Here is a 25,214-nt window from a genome sequence, read left to right on the forward strand (position 1 = left end):
TTGCTTTAAATAAATATAAATTTTATTAAAAAAACACCCACATCTCAGCAATATCAGGAATGATATAATAAACAGCTTTCAAATAAACTGCATTCATTACATTACAATACTTACAGTATTAATACCCATCCTTAATTCCATTTTTTGTAGCATACCAAACTTCAGGAGAACAAGGGAAGCCTTAAAAAATAAAATGACAGGCAAGAAGTTGCACTTTTTTTTAATACCCTTAGTGTCTAACTGCAAAACGACCAAGTGTGCATCAACTGTTAGCTTAACCTTTGAGCTGAGCACATGGAGCGCACTAGTTAAGCCCAGAAAGTCATTCAAGTAATGTTGACTCACTCAGAAACACTCTGAAGCATCTTCAAGTATGGCTATGCTTTTAACCCGCTATATCTTAGACACCTCGGCTTTCTCAACCACAACCTGCTACTGTAGCTGGGTCCTGTACAACGAAATTCAACATTTTTTTTTTTGTAGATTTATTTTACAAAATTGGAACAGTTAAAAAAAACTAGAACTTCTAACATCTGAGTGAACAGGACACGATAGCTGTAAACATTGCTGTGACAGTGAGCACACATTTACAGACTTCCTGGATAATCTAACCGTGATCATTCTGTTAACCTGAAAGAGGCGAAAGAATATGTAGAGATATGACGAGGATTGCCGATAGAGGAGCTGTGGGTCGATTTGACAGAACAAGGAGAACCTACGTCGACATCAAAGAATGAGTTGTATTCCTGCAATACAGGTTCTTGGTATGTACAATGTGACATAATTTATTTATTTTTTTTAACACATTTACAAATCTGTTTAAATAAAAAGTTTTGTAATTCTTTATTACATTATTTTTTTTCCTGAAAAAGAAATGAAGTGCTTTCAGAAATGAGTATGTTGGAAGAGTGGGGTAAGTTCTTACTATAACATGACAGTCATTCCACTATATATCGCATTAATTAAATCAAAAAGACAGGGAAGAAAAATCATTATACAATTGCTTAGTGGTTATAAATAAACTATACACAGGCACAAAGATGTGCAACTACGTTAATCACTGCCCTGGTCTTACCTCATAGCAAAAGCAAATACATTGCTTTTTACTAAGTCAATATCATACTTTCCCTTTAGTCAGCTCAGTGCATATATGTTCAAATTACCTTTTAAAGATTACCACCATCCCACTAGCTAAAATAGAAGTAAAACATTGCAGGAAAGTATTTCTTTTTTTCCCCTCACAAAATATTTTTTGTCTTTGTGAAGTAGAGTAGACAAGAATCTGATTCAGGATGCATTGGTAGGTACCTGAATGAGAAGAAGACCAGATGAATACAGGAGATGAACACACAACTAGTTGAAAATGTCCCTGATTTTACAGTAACATCAAAGATTAAAGTTCAAGTAATACTTTCTAGCAGATCGATAAGAAAGTAAGAAATGAACTTTTATGCCTTTTGGTGGCCTGAAGTTGAACAGTTATCAACATTTTTGAAAGTAATACACAAAGGAAGAAAGAAAAATATGATATATTCCTATTGCCCAACTAGTTTTGAGGTATATGACAGGTTTGTACTGTACATTATTTAAAAGCCTTCTCACTGCCCAAAGAGTCTCACATTGTATGTTTCTAGCAGGTTGGATAGCACCTTATGATATAAAATCAGTTGAAACCCAAAGAAATACAATGAAATAGGCTGTTAGCATTCTTTACAACACAAAATCTATAACAGTAATTCCAAAAAGGGAAATTAATTTACTGTACAAATCTGACCTGTTTTATCTTACAGTTAGATTACATAATTAAAGACCCCACAGCAAGCCAGCTGCCCTCTGAAACTGACACTGAGCTTACCCTGTTTCATGTTCCTCAGTGTATAAAAAGCACATTTACTAAGCACCACAGACATACAACTACATGTAATATTCACAGTCCAGGTTTCTTCAATGAACCTAAGGTAAGGAACATTAAAAACAGTCGCTGACAAAAAGTAAACCTGGAAAAAAAACTGAAATAACACAAAGGTAGACTTTTTTTTTCCTCAAAATGTTAAAAATGCACCATTAGAATGGCTCAATTTACAGTATAAATGACATAGGAAAGTGAAAGCACCAACACAATGATAGTTTTTTTTTCTTCTAAAAAAAAAATCATTTTGCATGAAATTGAAACACTTTGATGGATTGCTCATACAACCCTCTTTTAAAAGTTCATTAATTTAATTTTAGTGATGCTTAGAAATGAGTAACTTTGAACGTAGCTATATTAATACCCAGATTTTCATGATTTAAAGGTATTACCAAAACACTTAACTTTCATTATCAAAAAGTGCTCTAAAAAACACTGACTTGCCAAAAACCATTATGATGCTGATCATTTTTTGACCGTGGGATGATATTTTCAGTGTCCTGTTGACATAAGCCATTGAGTGTCACTCGTAGAGTGAGTTATGATCATAGTGTGAAGGCATTTGAATTTAAATAAATGGTATTAAGCACACACTTTAGCACCGTGAATGTTGTCATTTACAAAGTCAGTGTTTTATGCCAAGAGTACAATTTTGTAAGAAAAATAAAGCCACCAAAAATGAAACTTTGTTTCCATTAAAAATAGGTCCTTATGTATTAGACTGAAAGCACCAGAGATTTTGACAGTGTGTATCTTGCAAAAGTTGCCAAACAAAAATAAATACATCCTTAGTAGGGTCAACAAGTAAAGCTTGATTGTTAAAGAGGTGAAAGACCTGATGTGAAAAATGATTTATGTCTCATCTGATCACAGGTTCCTTTTTTCCGTAACACTGTTGCTAACCTTACGGATAGGAAGGAGTGTTTAGATGAGGCCAGTGGTGCTTGTGGTCTTTGTCATGAATAAAGCACCTTAAATTTTCTTCTTCATGAGTGTTTCTTACACAAACTGACTGTAAGGCCCAGTGACCTTGGTGAAGGCATACGGAGATGTACTGACATAGGTGTTTGTTGTGCCCGACAAGGATCCCTCCATTAGTGCCTGGATAAAACGCTTGTAAGGAGGCTCCCCAGTGGTTTCCAAAGAATCTGGATGCTCACGCTTCACCCCCTTCTTGCCCTTGCTAGGTGTCCCCTCACCACCATTCCTCTCTGCATCCTCCTCCTTCTCTCGAGCCTTTTCTGCCATCTTGGCTTCCCATAGTGCCAAACCATGCTTGGCCTCGTTCATATTTTTGTGCTGGTAGAAGACCAAGGAGATGCGTGTTGGGTGGTGGCGGTTTGGGTTTTTAACAGGCGTTGTAGCATGGAGCTCCCGTTTTGCACACTCAATGAGAACTGAACCGTGGCTTGGTGCCACTGCCACACCACCAATGTCAGGATCCAAGAAGTTGTGCTCATTGTCTGACCACACCTCAGGCTTTTGTGGGGTTGTGGGTGTCTGCGGTGTTCCAGGCTCCTGCTTAATACCAGAGCCCATGATGCTCCCATTAGGCAGACCTAACCCTGACTGTGTTTCAGGGTTTATGCACCCACCACTTATCTGGGCAGAAAGCATCTGAGGGTGAGGCATGCCCATCTCGGTCTTGATTTGCATATGGAAGGGATCTTGGCCTGGAGGTAAGATTTGAGGGCTCCGAGAGAGGTATGGATTTGGGTATCCTCCAAACTGATTGCCTTTGCTAACAGCAGCTGTATAGTCTAGACTTCCATGAGCTGATGGTGCTCTTGAGAGGGGGTCCATAAACTGGGGGTCTGAGGCTCCATTAGGACCATAAGGGGCATAAGGTCTCATGGGGTGAACTGGCCTCATGCTGCAGGCATTGTAACCATTGACTTGTAACCCGGGCTCACCATATCTTGGTGGATAACTGACCTCATAACGCTGATGTACACCGTACTGCTGCTCCGAGTAAAGCGCTGGCCGTTGTTGTCGATACATGTCCAGGTGCTTTGGGTTGGAAGCATAGTATGGATGGTAATTGTCAAGGGGCATTCCTCCGTTACATTGATAACCTGGGTATGGACGATTTGATCCATTAATATAAGAATTTGGTACGTGAAGTGCAGTGGGGTAAGGGCTGGCTGGTGTTGGTGGCTGAGGGGGATACATGCTGCTTGGCTTGGAAGTGCTTGGAAAAGACCCAGGATGGTTGGGGAACCTGGGGTAGCTGGCTACATTTGCTGAGCCAGGATAAGGGGGGAGAATGCTCTGGTGCTGCTGTTGCTGTAGTTGCTGATGATGGGCCCCAAGGGGGTGTGTTGGCTGACCTGACTGTAGGGTTGCTCCCATAGCACCTGGTATAGGTCCTAGAAAACAAAACAACAAGATAAACGCCTAAGCAGCAGTGAAAACGATCCACAAATGGGTCACTTTTTGTCAAACCACTGGGTGGGAATCTAAAGGCACCGCGCAATTCGATTCCAATACAGAGGGCTAAGATGTCATTATAAAATAAAATTTTTGATTTCTATACTTGATTTATTGTGCTACTTTTAAAACATAGCGTACTTGTAATGTTCCATAATTAAAATAAGTGGATGAATTTATTTCCCAATATTTTATTAATGTGATAGCAGTAAGTTAAAATGCACATGTTTACATCTGTTACCATCCAATTGTTTCAGCTGTAAGGAAAGTACAGCCCAGTCGTACAAAACTGTGTCAGACAATCATAATGTCAGAATTGGGTTTTAAATTTCCAATTATTGACTTTTCTGCATGGAGACAGAATCTTTCAAGACAGCATTGCAATGCATCCAAGAATCCATTTTTACCCCACCCCTAATAATGGCAACATTTCCCAACAAAGACATTAAATATTTAAGATGCAGCTTATTAAATATGTCATAATAAATGTTACCCTACCTGCCATAGGAGTGCTCTGGGTGGTATTTTCATAAGTGCCAGCTTTTGACTTGGCCAGGAGGGCCCTCTCTGCCTTTTCATTGTCCAGCATGGCATTCTTGTTGGCAGCTGCCTTCTTAGCATCCAGCTTTTTTTGCCGGCAAGACTTGGCGGGCTCTGCAAGCATGCGCACCTGGCGGCGGAAGGCACTGAGGACTTGGATGGCGCCTGACTTGATTTTCTCCTGCTGACCCTCCTCGCTGCCAAATTCATCAGTGTTGGAAGCCTTATAAAGAGGCAGTACATGGAGCTGCTCATCGTCTGGTATCTTTCCAATCTCTCGGTTATCCTCACTTGTTAATGTACAGACCTGGAAAAACAGGTTGAGTTTAATACTTTTTGTTGGGAATGTCAAAGACATTAAATAACGTTTATTTATAAAGGTGTTTAAAGCATTGCATTGGTGAGATGTCAGATCTAGTTTCTCTGTATCTATTCCATCCTTCAACAAATACAACGTGCTTAGTAGGATATATGTTTCCCAGGTTCTGCTTACCACAGTGCTGCCACCCTGCATGTTGTGGAGGTCTCTGTGAGCGTGGGCACAGAAGTCCAGGCAAGCAGTGACTCCAGAAAAGGGACGGCCCTCCTTGAGCCCCAGGCGACAATCTGGTGCCCTGTGTTCATGTTCCACCTGTTTCCAGGGACAACAGGAGGTATGTTTGAATAGATGTTAAGAGTTTCTGAAGGTCACACAACAATATAGATAGGAAATCTTTATAAAACTACGACTATACTCATCCAAGGTGTGCTACTGTTGGTAGAGAATTCCTGCGTGCAAGTTGCATCACTCACATTTTATCAATGCGTATGTAACTTTACACCTGCTTCACTTATATCTTAACGAAACAGGACATTTAGAACATGTATTTTTAATATTATTAAATTATTAAGATGTAGACGTGGAAAGGCAAGCAGTCTATACACTGTCCAGATATACGCACCTGATTTCCATAAGCTTCAGGTGCTAACATTTTATACAAGGGACCCAATAAGGTTGCCAGATTTTGAAAGTTGCCCTCCAGCTTCTCTTCCTGAAAGACAAAAATTGACAGTATTCAGTTACCTTAACAGGCATATTACATGTAATATAAGCATGGTGCACACTTCCATTAATTTTAATCTACATAAAACACACCTCTCTCATATCATCTCCTAGTAGCTTGAATTTTCTTGGGATTTTGCTGCGGGCAAACTTGCAGCCGTTGTAGTACATGCTCCAGGAACAGCCGAAGGAGAAGGACGCTCCACAGGCATCAGGATTTAACCCCTGGCATGCACAGGTCCTCCTGAAGGGGAGGAATATAAAGTTAAAATGTGCCAGAGTTGATTCAGTTCAGTTTGCCAAAATTGATGGCTGAGGATGAGTTCTGTAGTGTTGTCACATACTCCTCATTGATAGCACATCGTCTCTGGGTCAGTGCTCCGTGCTTTGTTAGAGTTTCACGTAGCTCGAGGTAGAGGCGGTCAGCCAGGCTGGGCAGGATGCCCTCCCAGACCAGGATCACTACAATGATGCAGGCTGTGTCACATTTGTGACCAGTACGTTCCCGCACCAGCACCAGTAGCTTTTCTTCTACACTGGCTCGACGAATCACCTGAAACGCAACAGGTATAGGAATTTGTAGCAGCTGACTTGCCTGCTTCTCAAATTAATACAACAATGGTTCTTACCCATTTGGCTATGGGGCATCCTTGTGTACTTTTCCCTTCCTTGCCGGTGTATACTACTTTCTCAATCCTGATGGCACTACCAGTTAAACCAGACCTTCGAAGCAGAATAGAGCCATTAAACACAAATAATATAGTATGCAGTAGTTACATAACACAGTCTCTGTTTACAGGGATTTTTCAGGAGGTAAAATTGTAGTCAACCTTTTCTCCATCGTCTCCCGTATACCAGCAACAGTAGGCGCTGCCCCCAAGTGAGTGTAGTATGGGCCTTCGTCCTTCTCACTGATTTGTTCTAAATATCATAATGAAACTTAGATTAATATTCACACACACACACACACACACACACACACACACACACACACACACACACACACACACACACACATATTCACCAACTGATCAACTGTGTTTCAGGACTAACATCATGAGACTCACCAACACAGTGGCAGGATGCAATGTCATATTGTGTTTTCATGGGGGTGTCCAGTAGATTCTTTATAGGGGTATCTAGTAGCTTCATAGGAGAGTCCATAAAGCTTTGTAGGAGGTGTTCCTTCTTGGGGGTCAAATCAGGTTGTTTTTTGAGAGCTACAGTGGCTGGGGCAGCTGCCAATGGATCAGCTCCACTCAGGTCAGTGTTAGTTGACAGGATTGTGACAGGACCAGAAGATTCCACCTTGATTTTCGATGAATTGACGACAAGGGATTTCTTCTCAAACACAGGTGAAAGCTGGTACTGCCTCAGGCTTTGTTCCATGGAGGCCAAGATGCTTCCCTGCGTCTTGCTTTGCTCACACAGGGATGGTTGATTCTCCTGCTTGACCTGCACTCCACCTATGCCTGCCTCTCGCATCTGTAACTGCTGCTCCTGCTGCTGTGAACGGGGCAGCTCGAATCTGGGTCCGTTTTCCATTCTAACAGCTCTTATGCCATGTTTGGTGTCACTAGTGCTCTGAAGGGGATGAGGAGGGCCCTGGCGCTCCTGCCTTTGTAACAGGTGCATACGTAGGGCTGCATGCCTCTGAAAGTCTCCTTGGGGACCCACAGGTGCCAGAGGTAGTCGAGGTCCCCTTTGGAACTGAGTGCATGACGTCTTTAGCTGCTGTTCAGATTTAGGATACATCTGTGTTGATACCTGTGGGTTTAACGCACCTTGTGGTAAGTGAGGTTGTGACTGTGTAGAGGTCTGGGAGAAGTCTGCATGGTTGGGCTGGTGGCAGTGGTTGTTAGGCCGCTGTGGTTGAAATTGCTTGAGGTTACTGCTGCCTGAGTTTGGTGGAAACTGCCTTTGATGTTGTTGTAGTTGTTGCATCTCTGTTGTGTTACTGTAACTAAATGTTGCATGGTTGCTGTGCTGGATGTGTTGGTTGTTGGATTGAGTGGAATTGTTTCTAAGAGGCTGGTTGGGTTGAAGCTGCTGCTGACCTGGCTGAGGCAGACTGCGAGGTCTGTAATCGGGAGACTTGAGTTGCTGCCCCTCAAATTGCGGTGGGTGGGACAGGGGACGTTGAAGATGACAGTGCTGTTGTTGCTGCTGTTGTTGCTGTGTTGGTAAAAACCCAGATGACAGTATATCCTGCAGGTCAGGGTCTTCACATAAGTGCTCTGACTGCATCTGGGTGTGGTAGCGGCTGTCTCCCTGCTGATCTTGGCTGAAATTACGCTGTTCAGGTATCTTCTGGGGTAGAGATTGCTGCATTTGAGGTGCTTTAGAATTTGACTGCTGCCACTCAGGGGCAGTGTTGTGCTGGGCTGGAGCACAGTGTGTTTGGGCCGGGAGACAGTCCTGCTGTTGCCGCTGGAAGCTGTTAGGCCCCTGGCTGCTATCTGTGAAACCTCCCTGTGTCTGGAATCTTTGCGCTGAATTTGGTTCCAACATCTGGCAGTGAACCTGGGGGTTAGCTGTCTGCTGCTCTGACTGAGGCTTAGCAGGGAATCCCCTCCACATGTCCTGTTCTTGTGCCTGGGATGACGGGCCACTTGCTGGTTGCTGCTGCTGGGAATGTGAAGAGTTCAGCTCTACCCAGCCTCTGTGTTGGGGAGTCGAACATGATATGTTGGCTCTCTGCTGAGATGTGTTCTCCATCCCGTTTTCTAGCCCAGCATGACGTGGCTGCTGGAGATTGGGCCCCATGGGTCCAGTACTTTCAGCCTCATGTGAGTTCCCAGCATTTTGTTTAAAATTATGGGGTTGAATCCCATACTGGAGGCCCCTGTCAGTGCCATGGCGCTGATGCTGACCAGACCTGGGTTCTTCACTTTGCCCCATCTTCTGTATCGCAGAGTTGGAAAAGTTTCCATATCCACCTGTCTCTGCAGCCTGTAGAGGAGCATTGCGCTCCAGAAAAGAGTTCTGGTTAAACTCTTGGTTGGCCTTCACATATATACCTTGAGGATTTTTGTCATCTGGATAGCACCGTGGGCCATTTTTATGTTGTTGTGAGCTGTTGGCAGTATTTGTAGTTGGGATCATGCCAGGCAGCTGACCTAGAGACATCTCCTGACCAGAGTACGATGGTGGCCGCTGCTGATGCTGTTGCTGGTGGTGGTCTGCCTCAAAATTGCTGCTGTATCCATTCACTACATAGTTGACAGAATTATAATTGTTGCCTCCTTCACCATTGCCCAATGCCCCAGGCGGCTGTTGCTGTGAGTCAGGCATCTGAGCTGAATTGGGCAATCCTGAGGTTAAAGAGGGGGGTTGAGCACCTTCACTAGGCAGCTTATTTGCCAGTGAACCATTGACAGGATCTCCCTGTGGCCCAGATGTCTGTGGTGCAATTGACACTTGCTCAGGATAATACTGAGACAAGGTTTTCTCTAAAAGATCACCTGGAGTGCTTTCTATGGTTGAGGGGGGTGATGCAGCACCATTTGGAATTGAAACTTGTTTATTCCTTGGTAGACAAAAAATATCGCCATTGGGAAAATTACAGTTCCTCTTGTCTAACTTAATTTCTGTCTGTGGGGTATTGCATTCAAACTCTGTTGCCTTTGTCAACTCAGGAAAGCTATCCACCAAACTGGAGCTCATGTCGTCATTTCCTTTCATCTCAGAATCTACTTTGAGTTTCTTGGGCTGGTGGGCCAGTAAGGACTGCTCAGCAAGTGCATGCTTCAAATCTCCATTCATCAATTCTCCATTCATCATGTAGGATCCTTGATCGAACAGCCCTTGTACTGAGGCAGGACTGTTGCAGTTCTCCCTGTGCCTCTTCATGGAGTTGGCACCGGCACCGGGCTTGTAATGGTTCCAGTTCGTATCTGCAGTGATCTGCAGAGAGTCTCTCTCTGAAGACTGGCCTCCATTCTGGAGTTTGTGAGAGATGCTGTGAGATGTGCCAAATTGTGCTAATATCAGACTTTCTTCCGTCTCATGTCTGGCCTGTTCTGTTTCCATCTGGCCTGCTCAGAGTCCATCCACAGGGCTGCCCTCTGTCCGTCCTGCAGGGCAGAAAGGGAGACAGAAACATTTGGTTACGTCATCATTCAAGCACATTTTTAGAAAAGGTTTGATTCTGTAATTACTGTTAGTTTTGTTATATGTGCAGCTCTGACAGAGTCATTTCTTGTCTTATTTTAGCAGTGACATTAACACATGTTTCCTGTGGTGTTTAACACCCAGTCAAAGTGGGTGATGCAAAGTGGTGCACAAAGAAGACAAAGACTTGATTGATTTTATAGTTTTTGGGAGAAAAGATGGTAAAAACAGCAGTTATGTTTTCAGATTCAATAATATGTACCGTGTCAAACAGACACAGCTAATATGACCCATTATTTCCCCCAGGACTTTATTTTAACCTAAATGTGTTCAGGAAGTCTGATTATCTGATTTGACTGAAGGCTCATAAGGCTACTTTGGTGAATCTGAACTTAGCTGATCTGAGATAATGTTAAGATCAAAGTTTGCCTGTAAAACTGTTTAAGCCAAGCTATTTGTTTTCAGGAAGCCCCACTTTATAAGTCCTTTAACACCAACAACTCTGATTTCATTACAGTCAAAGCTGCTCTTCTGACAAACATTAGCACTCCTCAACTAGAAGCTTAGGTCTTAACATGGCTTTAGCGAGGGGAAGGTCAGAAGAGTAATGTGTTTACACTTGGCACTGAATGTGTATCAGCTGGCAACACGATCCTGTCATAGAATTAGATTCACCCTGACCTCATCACTCAATCATCTAAAACCTGACAGCAAGCACAAAGTGAGGACGGAGAAAAGGATACAAACTAGAAGTCATCTCAGAACCATGTTGGCTGACAGTGGACTGTGAGTCACCATTTTGAATTTAACATACACCCTTTAACAAAAGTTGTCCTGGAGGCACACCATGTTTTGAGGTCACATTCTCAGTGCCCAGTATCAAGAACTGCATGGCAGTTTGCGTGCTTCCTTTGGAAGACATTTATCTCAGACTGAAAGCTGTGACTTCCTGTTATGTACTGTATGTGGATAGTAAATCTAAACATGCCACAATGGGCCAAATGTTTACTGTCATGTTAGGAATGTTACGAAAGCACCACGACTACATTGTTCTGCAGTTGGGGGACCAGTTTGCTCCCATAATGCAATCTTTCTCAGACTAGCAAAAGAGGAACTTTATGCATCTCCACCTTAATTGCACTCTAGACAATAGTGATAGTTTTAAATAGACACTAGGAACATGCTCTAATTAACAGAGGATAAAAAACAGAACTGTAGTCAACATACAAACCAGCAGCTTCTAGTTCTTTTCAGACATACATACTATTGCATCAGACAAAAGCACGTTTTTAAATCCATTTTATAGATTCTGACCTCATTCCACTTCACTGCCACAAATATAAGCGTTCTGCGAAAGTAACTTGCAATATACAGTAAAAGTTTAGACTTCTTTTTTTCCTCTGAATCCGGTTTATTAAATGGGTATAATATCACAGGACAGAATATATTAAACTAAACATAAGTCTGGTTGATTGAAGGTAGTAGGATGCAAGGTTAATGTCCCAGATGGTAGATGGGAGGAGGAGTTGGCTGCTCGTCAGCTGTTCAGTCGTGGTATTTCTCACCCTGAACACATTGTTATGTCAAATATGCAAATACAACTCAGTTCTCAAGTTTGAGGCCTTTTGTCATCATGGCTAAACTCTAGCGTTGTAAACTTTCTGCCACAGAGCTATAATGAGTATAGAATATAAACTCAACCTCACAGATGTTTCTCACACTAACTTTATCATCCTGATTTCAACTCTGAACTCTGATTTAAGTAAATGTTCTTGCTGGTGGAGAAACTCAAAAGAAGAGTTTGGTAGCAACATTTAAGTGAGACTTTCACAGGGTAATCTAAAGATGTTTTTTGTCCGGTTTCAGCTGAGCCTTAAATGTAGCATTTTGCAATGTGTGAAACATACATTTTGCAAACATTACCACTCTTTTTGGACTTTTGGATGAAAAAGTAGGTTAAAAAAGATGAAACAGAGTTCCATTATAAGGTGGCCAAACTGTGAGAGAAGCTAGCTAACGACAAGTAGGTCTAGTAACAAAGTCATTTAATAAAGTAATAAAAGTGATGAAGGGAAAACAAGATCTCCACAGAAGGTTAAGCAGCAAACAGAGCTTGTGGTTTCATTCTTGCTCTCCCTGCGCTCTCTCTCTCTGCCTAAAGCATATAGATTCCAGTGATTCCAGTAGAACATTGATTTCTGTCTGCTTCCCTCAATTATTAATGCGTGTCACATCCGCAGCATCTGCAAAACAATTGCAGCACGCAGGCACAAAGAGCCGCAGTCTAATCCATCATAATTATGAGCAACTCTCCTGCAGATGCTAGAGGAATGGGCAGCTGATGAGCACCAAGAGGGCCTCAGATTCAGGTTTAAGTGTTAAGGTAAAAGAGTGTGGAGCATTAAAGCTGGATTAATTGTACTAATTATGTAGATTCGTGGTTGGCAGGGGAGGAAGTGAGTTCAGATGTCTGTTAAAGTATTTCTAGTAAATATCATAAAACCTGTTGTTCAAATAAATACGTATTTTCTGTTAGCTGCGTAATTTTATTTACCTGCTTTGACTCTGCCTTTAAACTGCCTCTAAAAAAGAGACACATACTGATTTAATTTCTGTATAGCCTTTAGTATTAAATATCAAGTGCAATACACTGTAGAGAGCCACCCTTTTAAACAAGCCATGCTTGTCTCATAACACTATTTTCCTCCATATGTTGAAGGCAAAAGAAGATGCATTTCCCTGACTTTAATTGGTGTCCTGAGGTTTTTTCCGCCTGTGCACAAGCATCCTACAGTATCACAACCACCTTCTACTGTGAACACTCATAGGAATATGGAATGCTTGGCTAGGTTTGAAAAGTGTATGATCAAAATATGATATGAAACCCAGCAGTCTGACTCCAATACTGTACTTTAAAGTCAACATGTGTAATTAAGCAGACATTTACACCCTTTATTTTTCACTTAACTGACCATAGGTAGCTCATCTAAGACATTTTACAAATGCAAGACAATTTATTTATGAAGCTTTAGTCATTTGCCAGTTTTCAAATCTTTGTGACCAGGTTGAATAATATTTAATGTTGGTGACAGCTGTTAGAGGTGTTAAATGCCAGCCCATTTTCAATCCAGGGGTATCATACACCAATCCTTTGTCACACTCCTCAGCGTGTGATATCGAAATCAGAGGCACACTTGAGCATCTTTATGACATGCACCGGGCTTTCAGCTGTCTCTTCACAAATGGCGGAAGGTGGATGGGTAAAAAAAAAAAAAAAAAAAAAAGGACTTTCACCCAGGAGACCACAGTTTGTGTCTCATGTGAAACTAAAAATCACTGTTATTTTAACGTAACGTTATGCAATTTATGTACAGTTGTTGCGCACTGACATCACGTTAGGTGACATAACCAAGTATTTTATTGCTTAGACATTACTGTGACCGTTACGCAACATTAACAGTGTTTCAGCTGCGCGTCACATACATACACTGCTATGAGACAAAGTGACATTTGACGACCTGGGAGTGAGAGCAGGTTGCAAATGCCTCTCAAGTAACTCATTTGAATGCAACAGGCATGTGATGAAGCATTCTGTCATACCTCAGGTCGTTTTTCACACTACATGACTATTGGTCAAATTTAAGGGACAGCTTCAAATGTTTTTTTTTTTTTGGTGTGGCACAGCTATGATGTCCAGTAAATCTAAATAAAATAAAAATAAAATGTGTTCATCAAGGCAATTTAGGCTCTTGTAAATTAAACAGACTTTCTGCTTTATGTTCGTAGACATGCAGAACAGCTAAACACGCTGTATTTACTTTAAATAAGTAAATAATGTCCTTGGAGCTCCCAGTAACGCCTCAGGTCACAACTGCCGACTGCTATGGTAAAGTTTAGAGAAATATGCTGTACAGCCTTTGAAAACATAATTGGATCCAGCCTTAGATTCCCACAAAAGCCCTCCTGTTAATGCACAACCTACTATAGGCTCACTATAGGCACTGACTGATGTTTTTTGGGGGGGGGGGAGCTAAATATTTGAGGTACCATGGCATGTTTCATTTGGCATGATCGTGCTCCATCATTGGGCCTGATTATCACATCTGGAAGCGGTTACAGCTGCTTATGATTCTGGCAGACGAGCCATCATCTTCAAACAACATGTTTTATCCAAAACCTGATAACCTTTTTTTTTTTTTTGAAAAATGAAAATGTTTGTATAGCTACAATATCCGTTTCAGCCACAACATGACCCTTTAAAGAACGATCTATTAATAATGCATGTTGTTTCAAATGAATGACTATAAACAAATCTATGGTTCAGTGATGCTTTGCAATAAAAGGACACGTCTAAAATATAAATTAGATTTTACTGTACAGATGGGTCATATAGGTTAAGAAAATATATGTTTAATACTATATTCAGCTACACATATGAAAATTATTCTCTCTCTGGGGCGACTGTAGACTGGGCTAGTTTGCAAAAGTGTCTCTGAATGTCTTAAAATCTTCCAACCAAACACTTGTGTAACTTTCTAAAAGTAGTTCTAATTCAAAACCTCAAGATACAGTGCACTTTCAGAGACAGTATTTATAATCAGGTTCCTCTATGTCCATAACCACAATGTCCAAACTGGTCACATGGACCATGAATGAGGGAGAAATTAAGTGTCACCCTGTTGCAAATGTGGCCCAGTCGACCGCCTGGACCAAGACAACCTCCACAGGAAAACTGTCAGGCAGGCAAGCTGGTCGACATAATGATCTCCTTCTCTGTGTCAATCACCCACTCCAAGACATTAGCAGCCCTGCAGACCCCCAAAGTTAGCGTGCTAAATCTCCCACTAACGAGCCAAGCTGTTACAAGGGTGTCTGGAAGCTCCCACCGTTGTCACAACAGAGCAGCCAGCTGCCTGTTAGCAGGTGGAAGAGGGAAAGCGGCACGGTGAAAACAAAGACAGCTCTCAGGTCAATAGCTGGGGAGAAGAGCCTGAAAGGTGTCCTTTCGTGTGTGTGTGTGTGTGTTTGTGTTTGTTGAGTAAACAGCAGGCATCTTAAATCCCAAATCTCAATTTAAAAAAAAGTTTAGAAAACAGTATGCAACGCCTCGTTTCGACAAAGCTGCAAAATCACCCAGCATCTTATGTGCAATACTAAAACACTTGTTCAGATGAATCGTTAGAAGGATTACAATAAATAGTTTAGTTCATGTCTCATGTTATAATGCCCACAAATGTTCTCTTTAAAGACTTTAAAGGATGATTTCTTTCCTAATCTCGTGGTCAGATTACAGACTGCCGTTTAAGAACTAGGCTAATATGGTTGAAATGAAAAACAGCGTCCACCAAAAGCAAAGATAAAAAATATCAAGGCAGCACTGGAACCTGAACAGAAAGACTCTCGAGCAACAAGTTGCAGAACTAATCTCCCTTTTGCTGCTATCAGACGCAGACGGATATAAAGTGCCACAGCGGGACACCACCAGCAGCGGCATTGTAATCAGAAGTGACACTGAGCTGCTTTATGATTATGTCACTTTTATTAAAATTGAAATGTGTTATTTTGACAAATGAGAGCGAGAGAGCCACACAGGAGTTGTGAAATGCGCACGGCTCCGTTTGATGAATGGCAAACGGTCTTAGCATCCTGAAGGCATCTTCATTCATATGGCACAACATTTGGACGTTTTCATCTGTGGCAGATCTGCTGGTTTTTATGATGTACGGTTTAGATTATCTTTGGTTGCTTTGTAGCACGATAAGAGGGTGAAATGGCATGAGGTGATTATGATCACTCGTATACTGAATTTTCTGCAGAAAGTTTTTACAAGCTACTTTATCAGTCTAGATCACTGTGTTACAAATTGACTCTACTTTGAAATGTACTTAAAGGTCCCACATTATGCTCATTTTCTGGTTCATACTTGTATTTTTGGTTTCTACTAAAACACATTTACATGCTTTAATATTAAAAAAAACCACAATTTTTCTCACACTATCTGCCTGAATATAAAAAACTGTCTAAAACGCTTTGTAACAGCACCTGTCTCTTTAAACTCCCCTACCAAAAAAGCCCACTCTGCTCTGATTAGTCAGTGTTTTTGGGTCTTCCACATCTGCACTCTCTGCATCTTTGCACTGTCATTGCAGCCGGGGGATTTATTGTAACGCCACCGTAGCGGAGCTTTCTACCTTTAAAGACCGTTTTACTGAAATTGCATTGCTAGGCAACAGCTTACTGTAGGTCAATGTTTACTTCCTGTCAGCTGACGTTATTCGCACATACTGCAAAAAAAAAAAATCCAACAGGAAATGAAAAGGGGATTCACAATGTTTATGTTTCAGTTTTGAAATGGCCTATATGTGACATCACAACGTCAAGGATATCCTGGCAGTTTGTTTAAAGACACAGTGTAGTGTAGTGTAGTGTAGTGTAGTGTTTTGATACGATGACAGCATTCATATAGCACCTGTAATGCTTTATATTGGACCTTTAATGATTTTTTTTTCTCTATGGATTTGTAATTTTGGCTTTAAAATGAGTCATGTGCTATATATAATTAAGAAACTATGCAGAAACAATTAAATTTGGAAATTAAAACCTCTTTCTTTTTGCAGTAGACTTTACACTCATTAAGGAAACACCAATTTAAGTCAGTTTGGTTTGAGGGAAAAGGAGCTAAAAGGAGTAACCTTATGCTCCCACCTCTCTGAACTCTCCCACATATAAAGCATCTGATCCCTGCTAACGCAACAATGAGGTAAGCGGGTGAATACCACTTCCCGACCCCATGTGACTACTCCTTTGTTTTGTCTGGCCCTCGGTGCAGTCTGCAAATCAGTAACTAAGTCAAGAGGTGAACACCGGCACTAAGCTGCTTTCAGTGCAGCAGCTCCGTTCCTGCGGGACACTCCAGGCTTTACAAAGGACCGAACGGAGCCAAGCAGCTTGTCACAGTTGGATACACCCACACTGACAACAAAAAAAAAAAATCTTTGCAAGCCCAGAACAAAGCCAGAGATCCCAGCTGAGTGTGCGTGCGGCTGTCAGCCTACAAACATACAAACACACACACCAATTACACATTGTTGGAGGTCCAACTTCACTTTAAGACATTTGCAGTGTTGGCTGCATTCTTTTAATTATTCATCAGGCGTGATTCACAGTGAGATCTATTTTTGCTCCGGAAGTAGAGCACTAAACTAAACCAGAGGCACAGCCTTACAGAGGCTTTAGTGTGCATGCCTGCTGGAAGTTATAACGCTTTGATCTATTTTGGTTTTCATTCTAGTAGCTAATGTCCACCAGGGAAATGAGAGCTGTGTTTCAGTTTATGATATGACTCAACTTGCTTGGCTCGAGCTGCATTCCCAACAAAGCTTTCTTTCCCTCCAGAAGTCAATTTCTTTGTCTCTGTACGCTGTTGTTTGGCTTCCCTCCCTCTCCCACAGCCTCACCTCCAGCCCTCTGCCCTGTAATTACACTTCAGGTTCCTCTGTACTTCTATCTGCTATCATCTACTTCCCTTCCGTTGAGTCTATCATCTAACCTGTGCAGTCATGAACATGGACACTAAGCGCTATTGTAGGAATCACTGCCTTTACTCATGGCCTCTGTAGCTATGTATTTGCTGGCATTTATAGATGGTGAGTTGCTTTAGTGCTTTGAAGCCTGGGGGCAAGGGTGGACTCTTGGACACAGTGTGACCAGTGTTGTAAAACAATGGACACAGTTTGCACAAGACTCATTTAGGTGCTGCAGTTAATACAAATGACAGTAGAGCCTTATTTTTAACAATTAAGTGCCTTGTTTTTTATATAGTTTTTGCAACTTGTTTTTGTTTGGCTTAAAGATCATCTTTCGGTCCAATCTAGAATATAAAAATTGAACTACAAATCATAGGTATTGGGGATTTTTGGGACTATTCCCTGATGCTTTGTCTTCATAACACCAGTGTAACAAACTTTAATGCACCAGACTCACACTGTGTTTTTGTTATTCCCAGAGAGAGCCAGTGAAATATGAGAGCTGCCATAGTAGATGGGGTCTATTTGGCGTGACTTGGCAGCCGTATGTGACATTCACCACTAACGACAGCTGCTGGGAAACTCAGGTCTCTGCACTTTCAGGTTTGAGCCCAATGGCAGCGAGGCCACAGAGTCCTGCTGTTGCAGAGAGAGAGGGAGAGGGAAGGGGAGGTGTGGAGCGGCACTGTAAATCAAACACACACTTGCCAAGCCACACCACTGTTTTGCAGAATAGTCCTAAGAATAAGCCATAATCTCAAGTGTATGTTTCCTTTTCTTTGCTGATTTGGGCCCATTCACATTTTCCTGTTTGAAAGATAAGTGCACAGAGCATGCAGTCAGTCCACAGACTATAAATTTACTTTTTAAAAGTGAAACCCACATGACTCATGAACTGAGTCATAACAAAGTGTTAAATACTCATATTCACCACATCACCTGACTGTATGTCATAACTGTAACTTGACTACTATAACTCCGTGCCAATACATGACAACTTATAACAACAGTCATTGTTAACAGTTTACTATCCACTTATCCAACATCAACACTCAATACAAAATGTACCTGGCTAATTATTTAGCCACACCCACAGCATTGTGTCCTCTTTTAATAGCTAGTAGTATTAACATTGCCTTTATTTTGAAACACAATTGATAGTGACAGTGACAGTTTTGATAGTGTGCTGGAAATGCAAACTGAAACCCAGTCTTAATATTTGTTTCATATGACTAGACTTTAACGTAATCGCATATAAACGTACCAAAACATTAATAAGTTATTAAATCGTATTTCAAGTGGTATTATGTTCTTGTGCTTGTGTAACTTTTCAGGCCTCTGTTATCACTTCATGTCCCGCCTTAAACAGAAAAAGTCATTCTAACACTGAACATGGTGTAAAAAACACCAAATAAGTATATATATATATATGTATGACTGAAACTTAATCATAGTGTTTATTGGTGATATGTAGGCCTTAAAGCAATACTTCATCCACCAAATTTGTAAATCCATCATTCATGCTGTGTTACCTTGAATTCGTGACAAAAACCTTGTTTTGTTTTTTTTTTTTGCATGCCTCCATGGAAATCATGTTTAACAACAGCAAAACAGGGTTTCTGCAGGTTTCAGCAAGTAAAATGTAAGACTTTTTAAGACCTTTTTAATGCCACTTGGAATGGAGCTTCGGCACTTCGTCTGGATTCCCCGCCACAGACTTCAGCCATGGAGAGAAGTTGCTATTATCTTAACACGTTTCATTACATTTGCACTTCCCCATGGTGGAAGAAAGTGGCAGTTGATCAACCGACGACTGATAGGCTAACTGTAGTGCTAGCTTGTTAGCTAGGCTACCACTACAACCTCTAGCTAAACAAGTCAAGTAGTCTATGCTATCATCTCGTGCTACCTGCTAGCTTGGCAGCTATATCTTTGGGCTGGGTGGAGCCAGGCTAGTTCTCTTCATGCAACTCAAATGAATTTCTTTGCAACAGAAACGGAGCGCAATAAAAGCAGTTGTCCCGTATTATTTAAAGACCTTTGAGTAATGAATTTAAGACCATTTTAATGAAGTTGTAGGAATTTAAGACTTTTCAAGGCCTTTAATTTAGATACACAAATTTAAAACTTTTTAAGGATCCGCGGACACCCTGCAAAACTATACCAGAACATTTGTTTACAAATTCTCACACAACTCATGCACTATAATCCAACTATCATTTATCCAGTCGTATGCTCAGTACTTCCCAAACACATGCATTTTAGCCGGAAAAAACAAAACAAAAAACCTTAGTAGTGGAGTCTGGCTTTGAAAAGAGCATAGTTAAGTTCCAGTACCGGATAACTGAGACCTGGATTATACTGCACGAGTCATGTGAGAGTCTGTAAATTGATGTTTTAATATAGTTTTCGTGTTGTTAAACTTCCCTAATTCCCAATCAATCCATAAATCAATACTCTCGCTGTTTGTCATGGAGGCACACTTGAGCAAGTTTTCTTCATGAACTCAAGGTAACACTACATGGCTAACTGATATACAAATGGTCCTTTTGTGGGTGAAGTGTTCCTTTAAGTTTGATGCTGTAACATATGAGACTCATCGGAGCCACCATGAAATCCAGTAAGGTCCCTTCCACGAAATTTTAGATGAGGTAAACCGACCCCTCACTTCTTTACGAAGCCAAACATAATGACAAATCCTGATATGGAAAAGGAAATGGAGATAAAACTAAGCATTTGCTAATAACATACATTTGTGTAATGGATATTAAATGTCCAAATGTAAAAAATACTGTAACGGCTGTACGTGCAGACTGACTGGAGGTAGACATTTTAGACTGCACCCAACAGAGCTGCGAGTGAAACCTCATCCTTAGCAACCCCTACCAGTGTAATTAGGTCAGATGACTTGCATTCTACAGTGTTTTAAATCCCTCCCATAAATATAGAGCCGGACCCGCTGCTCCGCAAACCTCATGACCTCTTACAACATTTTCACAACTCTGCATTCCAGTTGGCTGTGTAAACAACAAAGATGTAGGCTCGACACAGTTCAGAGTCTCCTAAAAATCAACAGTAAACCTAAGACTGTTGCTATAAGGCACTTAATCACATGCTATACCCTAAGCATAAGTCTTATGGGTCTAGTTGTGCACCCTTGACAATAAGAGGACTGTTCATGCACGCACATTTGCTTAATTAAAGACAGTGTTTGATTATGCCTTTAAATGTCTGTGTAGCCATTTTGAATTATGACAGTTCATGACACATGGCAAGCATATGAACTGAGGGAGCTGACTCCACTGGAGTTTGGGGGAAAAAGTTAAGGGGGTGGACTGGAAAGTCTGGAAGGTCAGAACACATCAACACATAAAGCACAAATGTGAGCTGAAGTATTAGTAGCATGTGCTGTTACTGACTGTTGTTACTACAGGACAGATGTTAATTCATGTAATTCACTGAGGCTCTCCATCAGGCACCTCACACTTGGGATTTATGTCACATGGCATGCTCATGCAGCGCGTACAATGCACCTCACATGGCTGCTCGTGCCTTCCCTCTCTTTCTTTCTATCACTCTGAACATATGACACTCCACCCTGGCTAAGAAACAAAAAGCCCCTGTGTCTGCAGTCATTTTTATAATCCTCCAAATTTACATGCCGGCCAGATCTTTGTAACGTTTTCCTCAGAGTGCTTAGATCTTGTTGCCATTCTGTCACATGAGCAACCTTTGCAACATGTGGGATCTACGCTCCGATCTGGAAATATCTAAACAAATTAAACATGAAAGTGAAATCCTCAACAAAAACCTAGATAAAAGTAGACCACACACACTGGTCAGAGCTCAGTGCCATCTTGTCATTTCCTCTTTGTCAGATCAAAGCAACAGATATATTTTCTTTGCCCTTAAAGGAATAGTTTGCTTGCATGCTTGAGTGTTACACAAGACTGATACCACTGTCATGCCTCTACCATAATTATAAAGCTCCTCCAGGAACTCAAAGCTCTCAGCCAAAAAAATGGTCATTTTATGCTTTGGTTTTAATTCGGATTAAACGAATCCAAAGATACCCTATAACAAAAGATGACGCATTACAATGATATGAAATGGTAAAGACTTCCAGTCTCCTAAGTGAGCGCAGTTGTCTCTCCTCTGCACCTCATTTTGGAGTTTTGAGAACGTTACAGATTTAATGTTTGTTCCTCATTTTGACGCTCCTTGTTGCCTGCTAGCTTGATGTCTGATATCAGCCCAGTACAAGATCACATCAGTTGCTGCCAAATGTTTTGAACAAAGGTAATTTTCTCCTGATTTATCCGTCTGAAAAAAGGCCACGTAAGCGCCAGGATGTTTAGAAGGGTTGAAGCTTGTGAAAAATGGGTCCAGTATTTTATTGGTCATGATCTGAGCTCACATACAGCTCGTCCGTTGGAATGAATAGATGCAGGACAATGTAATAGTCTCCTAAAGGAAGATGAAGAAACCCACATGACAGACACAGGAAATGACACTACAATGAACCATCTCAGTTTTCTCAATGGTCTCCACTCTTTCCACCTCTTTCCTTTGTGCTAAACTAAGCTAAGCTAAGCTATGCTAACGCAACTGGCTATAGCTTCACATTAACCGTACAGACATGAGACTGGTAGCGGTAGATCTACCACTAGGCACAAACTATTCCTTTAACGCTGCATGGCCATCAGAAATGTTGAGGTGTAACATTGTTGTAGATGGCTGTGCACCACCTTTATTGATACAAAGCGTTCCCTGATGGTTGAGCCATCTGTCTTGTGTTTGAGGCATGTACAGCTCCTGTTTTAGATTAAGATGTGGCGGTCTTTTGTATTGGTCACCAAAGGGATGCAGACACATGTGAAGGTTATTACCAGGAATGCAAAAGCTTGAGGTTCTGAGTTAGTGATGTGACTCATGTTGCTTCCATTAATAACACACACAGGTCGCTGCTCAAAGAGGGAGTCTGACTTAGCACTGTACAACCTCAGGTCTTAGTTTTCCTGTCAGGTAGAGCAGTGCAGCTTCCTGTGGATGCTCACTGCGGCCTAATCACTACATGGTGACGCAATGATGGCTGCATCACGTGACAGCCTGGAGCAACAGATCTCTGTTTTTCTTCCCTCTCTCCTGATGGTGGACCAAAAACAGTGCAGCTCTGCAGGTAGAATCAGCCTGCTGAGAAACTGAATGCAGATGAACAAATGTCTCCCTCTTTGAGTTGAATACGGCATGAAAACCTCCTTACCTTTCAATGGGATGCAATGTAGCAGTTATATTTACATTATGTAGCAGTCCATCTTCTCCAAATTGATTTTAGAGATGTATGCATGTAAATATAAATACATGCTATTCAGTATCTTGCTTTTCTGCTTTGAATCTGCAGACAAGATTGATAGATTACAGCAGAAACACTGAGGATATACACTTCTGTTTGTAATTTCTTCCCTAGAGAGCCTCCTCCCCCTCCTTAAGAAGAAGGGATCTGTACAATCTACATTGTTCTTTATGTGTAATACAAGACAGATGTGACCGACTTGTGGAGTTTCCCAGTGCAGACTCTGTGCTTCCACAGCTTTTTGTCTCATTGCCTTCTCTTACTGTGTTGTCACACACTGTATTTTCTATCTATAGCCTTAATTGACTGAGTTAATTTGCACTACACAGCATTCTTATATTGAATTCATCTGTTTTCCATTAATTCCATTAACAGTGGAGGACCCAAGAAGGCAGGAATGTACAAATGTCCTAGTAGTATCAGTTTGTGTGCCCATTTCCAATGTTATCATTATATGGGTGTTAGAAGTGGTTATCAGCCTCATAAATATGGGTTAGCAGGGTCCTAGTACACTGATGAGTAGACTCAGAACATTGTTATCAGCCCATTAAATGCTACAATTGGGCAACCCAGTTGCCAGAAAAATGTTGTTATTGCACAGTATATTTCTGTAAAGCATGGATACTTTGCATTTACACTTTGTTATGTAGTGGCGACATTGAAACTTTACACTGAAACTTTACATTTAAACACGGATAGTTAGGTTTAGACGTAAAAACCACTTGGTCATGGTTTGGAAAAGATCAGGTTTTGGCTTAAAATAAACAGTTTGGGAGGCAACATCCCAGCTGAAAAAAGCAACGATGTCTTGCTTACAGTACATTTTTGTGGCACTATCCCGGCAAGAAAAGCAGTGATGAGTCCCCCAAAAATATCCCTGTTTGGTAGCTAAAAAGCTGCTGGAAACACAGCAACAACGCACTGAAACACAACTGGTTTTGTTGTTTGTTGGTTTAGAACAGTGGCCTGTAGCGGTCTGCAGCTTGACAGGCATTTCGCTAGGTGACCAACACCTACTATCCCTTTCACCTCCTGATGACAAAGTCAGCCCATATACTAAGTAACTTTAGTAACAATGTTGTAGTAGGTATGAAATGTGAAAATATAATGTGTTTGTGGTCTGCAGAAACATTTTCTTCTGGAGACTGGGCTGCATCGGAAGCAGTTTCATTACTTTCATTTTGTTCGGTTAAGGCGCCAGCACTTCCAGGTTAGGCTTAGACAAAAGCAGGGCTTGGAATTAATTTGGGTACGTTCGTTACCAACATAACAATACGTGACATATGTTACATTGTTAAAATAACTAATTGACTTTTGATTTCACACTGGACATTAACCCCAGTCTCCAAGATAAAAGTCCAATATTTGCTTGACCGTTCCGTCAACCCAACCATCCCTGGTGTGGACTCTCTTGTTCGTTATGCTAATATTACCTGACTTCCTGCACTGCCACATAACAAAAAACCAAGCATGTCATAGGCTGATAACAGCATTCTGAACCTACTCGTCAGTGTAACGGGACTCTTCTAACCCATATCTATGAGGCTGATAACTAATTAGGCCATTTAATGGAGTGATAACATTCAAAACAGGTGTATTTGAGTGAAATTTTGTCAATATGGATTAAATATGCAGCGCCTAACATATTATATGAATAATCATTTATATGGTTATAAAATGTTCCGCTGGCTTTGGGGACATTTAAAACCTTAGTTCTAGAATACAGTTTCTTATGTCATGTGAGTGTACACACAATCTTAAAAGGGGAAATCAGTCCATTTTTAAATTGCAGTAGTACAGTTTTTAGAACTCTCACTGTTGGTCAGCCATGAGTAGATAAAGTAGTGTTTGATGATATATAGATAGCTAACCGCCGCAACCCTATGGTTTCAGTGTGGGCTGTGCACATTTTCCAGTAAAGACTACACGTGACTTACTGAATAACAACTTTGTCATGATACATTTCGGCTGAAAACAATCTACAATGATCAAACTGGAAAGTGGAGCTGAGATAGTCAAATAGAGACAGAGACAAAACAAAAAGAATGTTGTATATCAGGACATTAAGTCCAGTTCTTATTTGGCTAACTGGTAAAGCTCCTTCAAGGTAAAAAGATAAACTGAGAAAGGGGAAAGGTTAACTGGCACCATAATAATAAGCCAAGTGCTCGCAGCCATAATTAAGATCAATGTCAGCACTAATCCAAGATTGTTTGATAGTTTTGTATTGGGTTCAGTGGGCCGAGGAAGCAGTGGACAAGACACATACAATATAATTACTCCTAAAGACCCACAAGGTCT

The 25,214-nt window shown here is 41.2% G+C and overlaps 1 protein-coding gene across 2 annotated transcripts in view; it reads right to left on the reverse strand.

The window, feature by feature from the left end:
• The window catches only part of tet2 (tet methylcytosine dioxygenase 2), a 37,037-nt gene continuing 11,823 nt past the window's right edge, over positions 1-25,214 (reverse strand). For both annotated transcript variants that reach the window (XM_049570876.1, XM_049570875.1), the window contains exons 2-10: positions 6,989-9,997; positions 6,752-6,842; positions 6,551-6,644; positions 6,266-6,474; positions 6,015-6,165; positions 5,821-5,910; positions 5,373-5,510; positions 4,838-5,186; positions 1-4,278 (exon numbers count right to left, since the gene is read on the reverse strand). In XM_049570876.1, coding sequence (XP_049426833.1) covers positions 2,909-4,278; positions 4,838-5,186; positions 5,373-5,510; positions 5,821-5,910; positions 6,015-6,165; positions 6,266-6,474; positions 6,551-6,644; positions 6,752-6,842; positions 6,989-9,953 — 5,457 coding nt within the window. In that variant the 5' untranslated portion in view covers positions 9,954-9,997 and the 3' untranslated portion in view covers positions 1-2,908. The remainder of the gene's footprint in view (positions 4,279-4,837; positions 5,187-5,372; positions 5,511-5,820; positions 5,911-6,014; positions 6,166-6,265; positions 6,475-6,550; positions 6,645-6,751; positions 6,843-6,988; positions 9,998-25,214) is intronic.

The sequence above is a fragment of the Epinephelus fuscoguttatus genome, linkage group LG3 (genome assembly GCF_011397635.1).
Source record: "Epinephelus fuscoguttatus linkage group LG3, E.fuscoguttatus.final_Chr_v1".
Taxonomy (NCBI): domain Eukaryota; kingdom Metazoa; phylum Chordata; class Actinopteri; order Perciformes; family Serranidae; genus Epinephelus; species Epinephelus fuscoguttatus.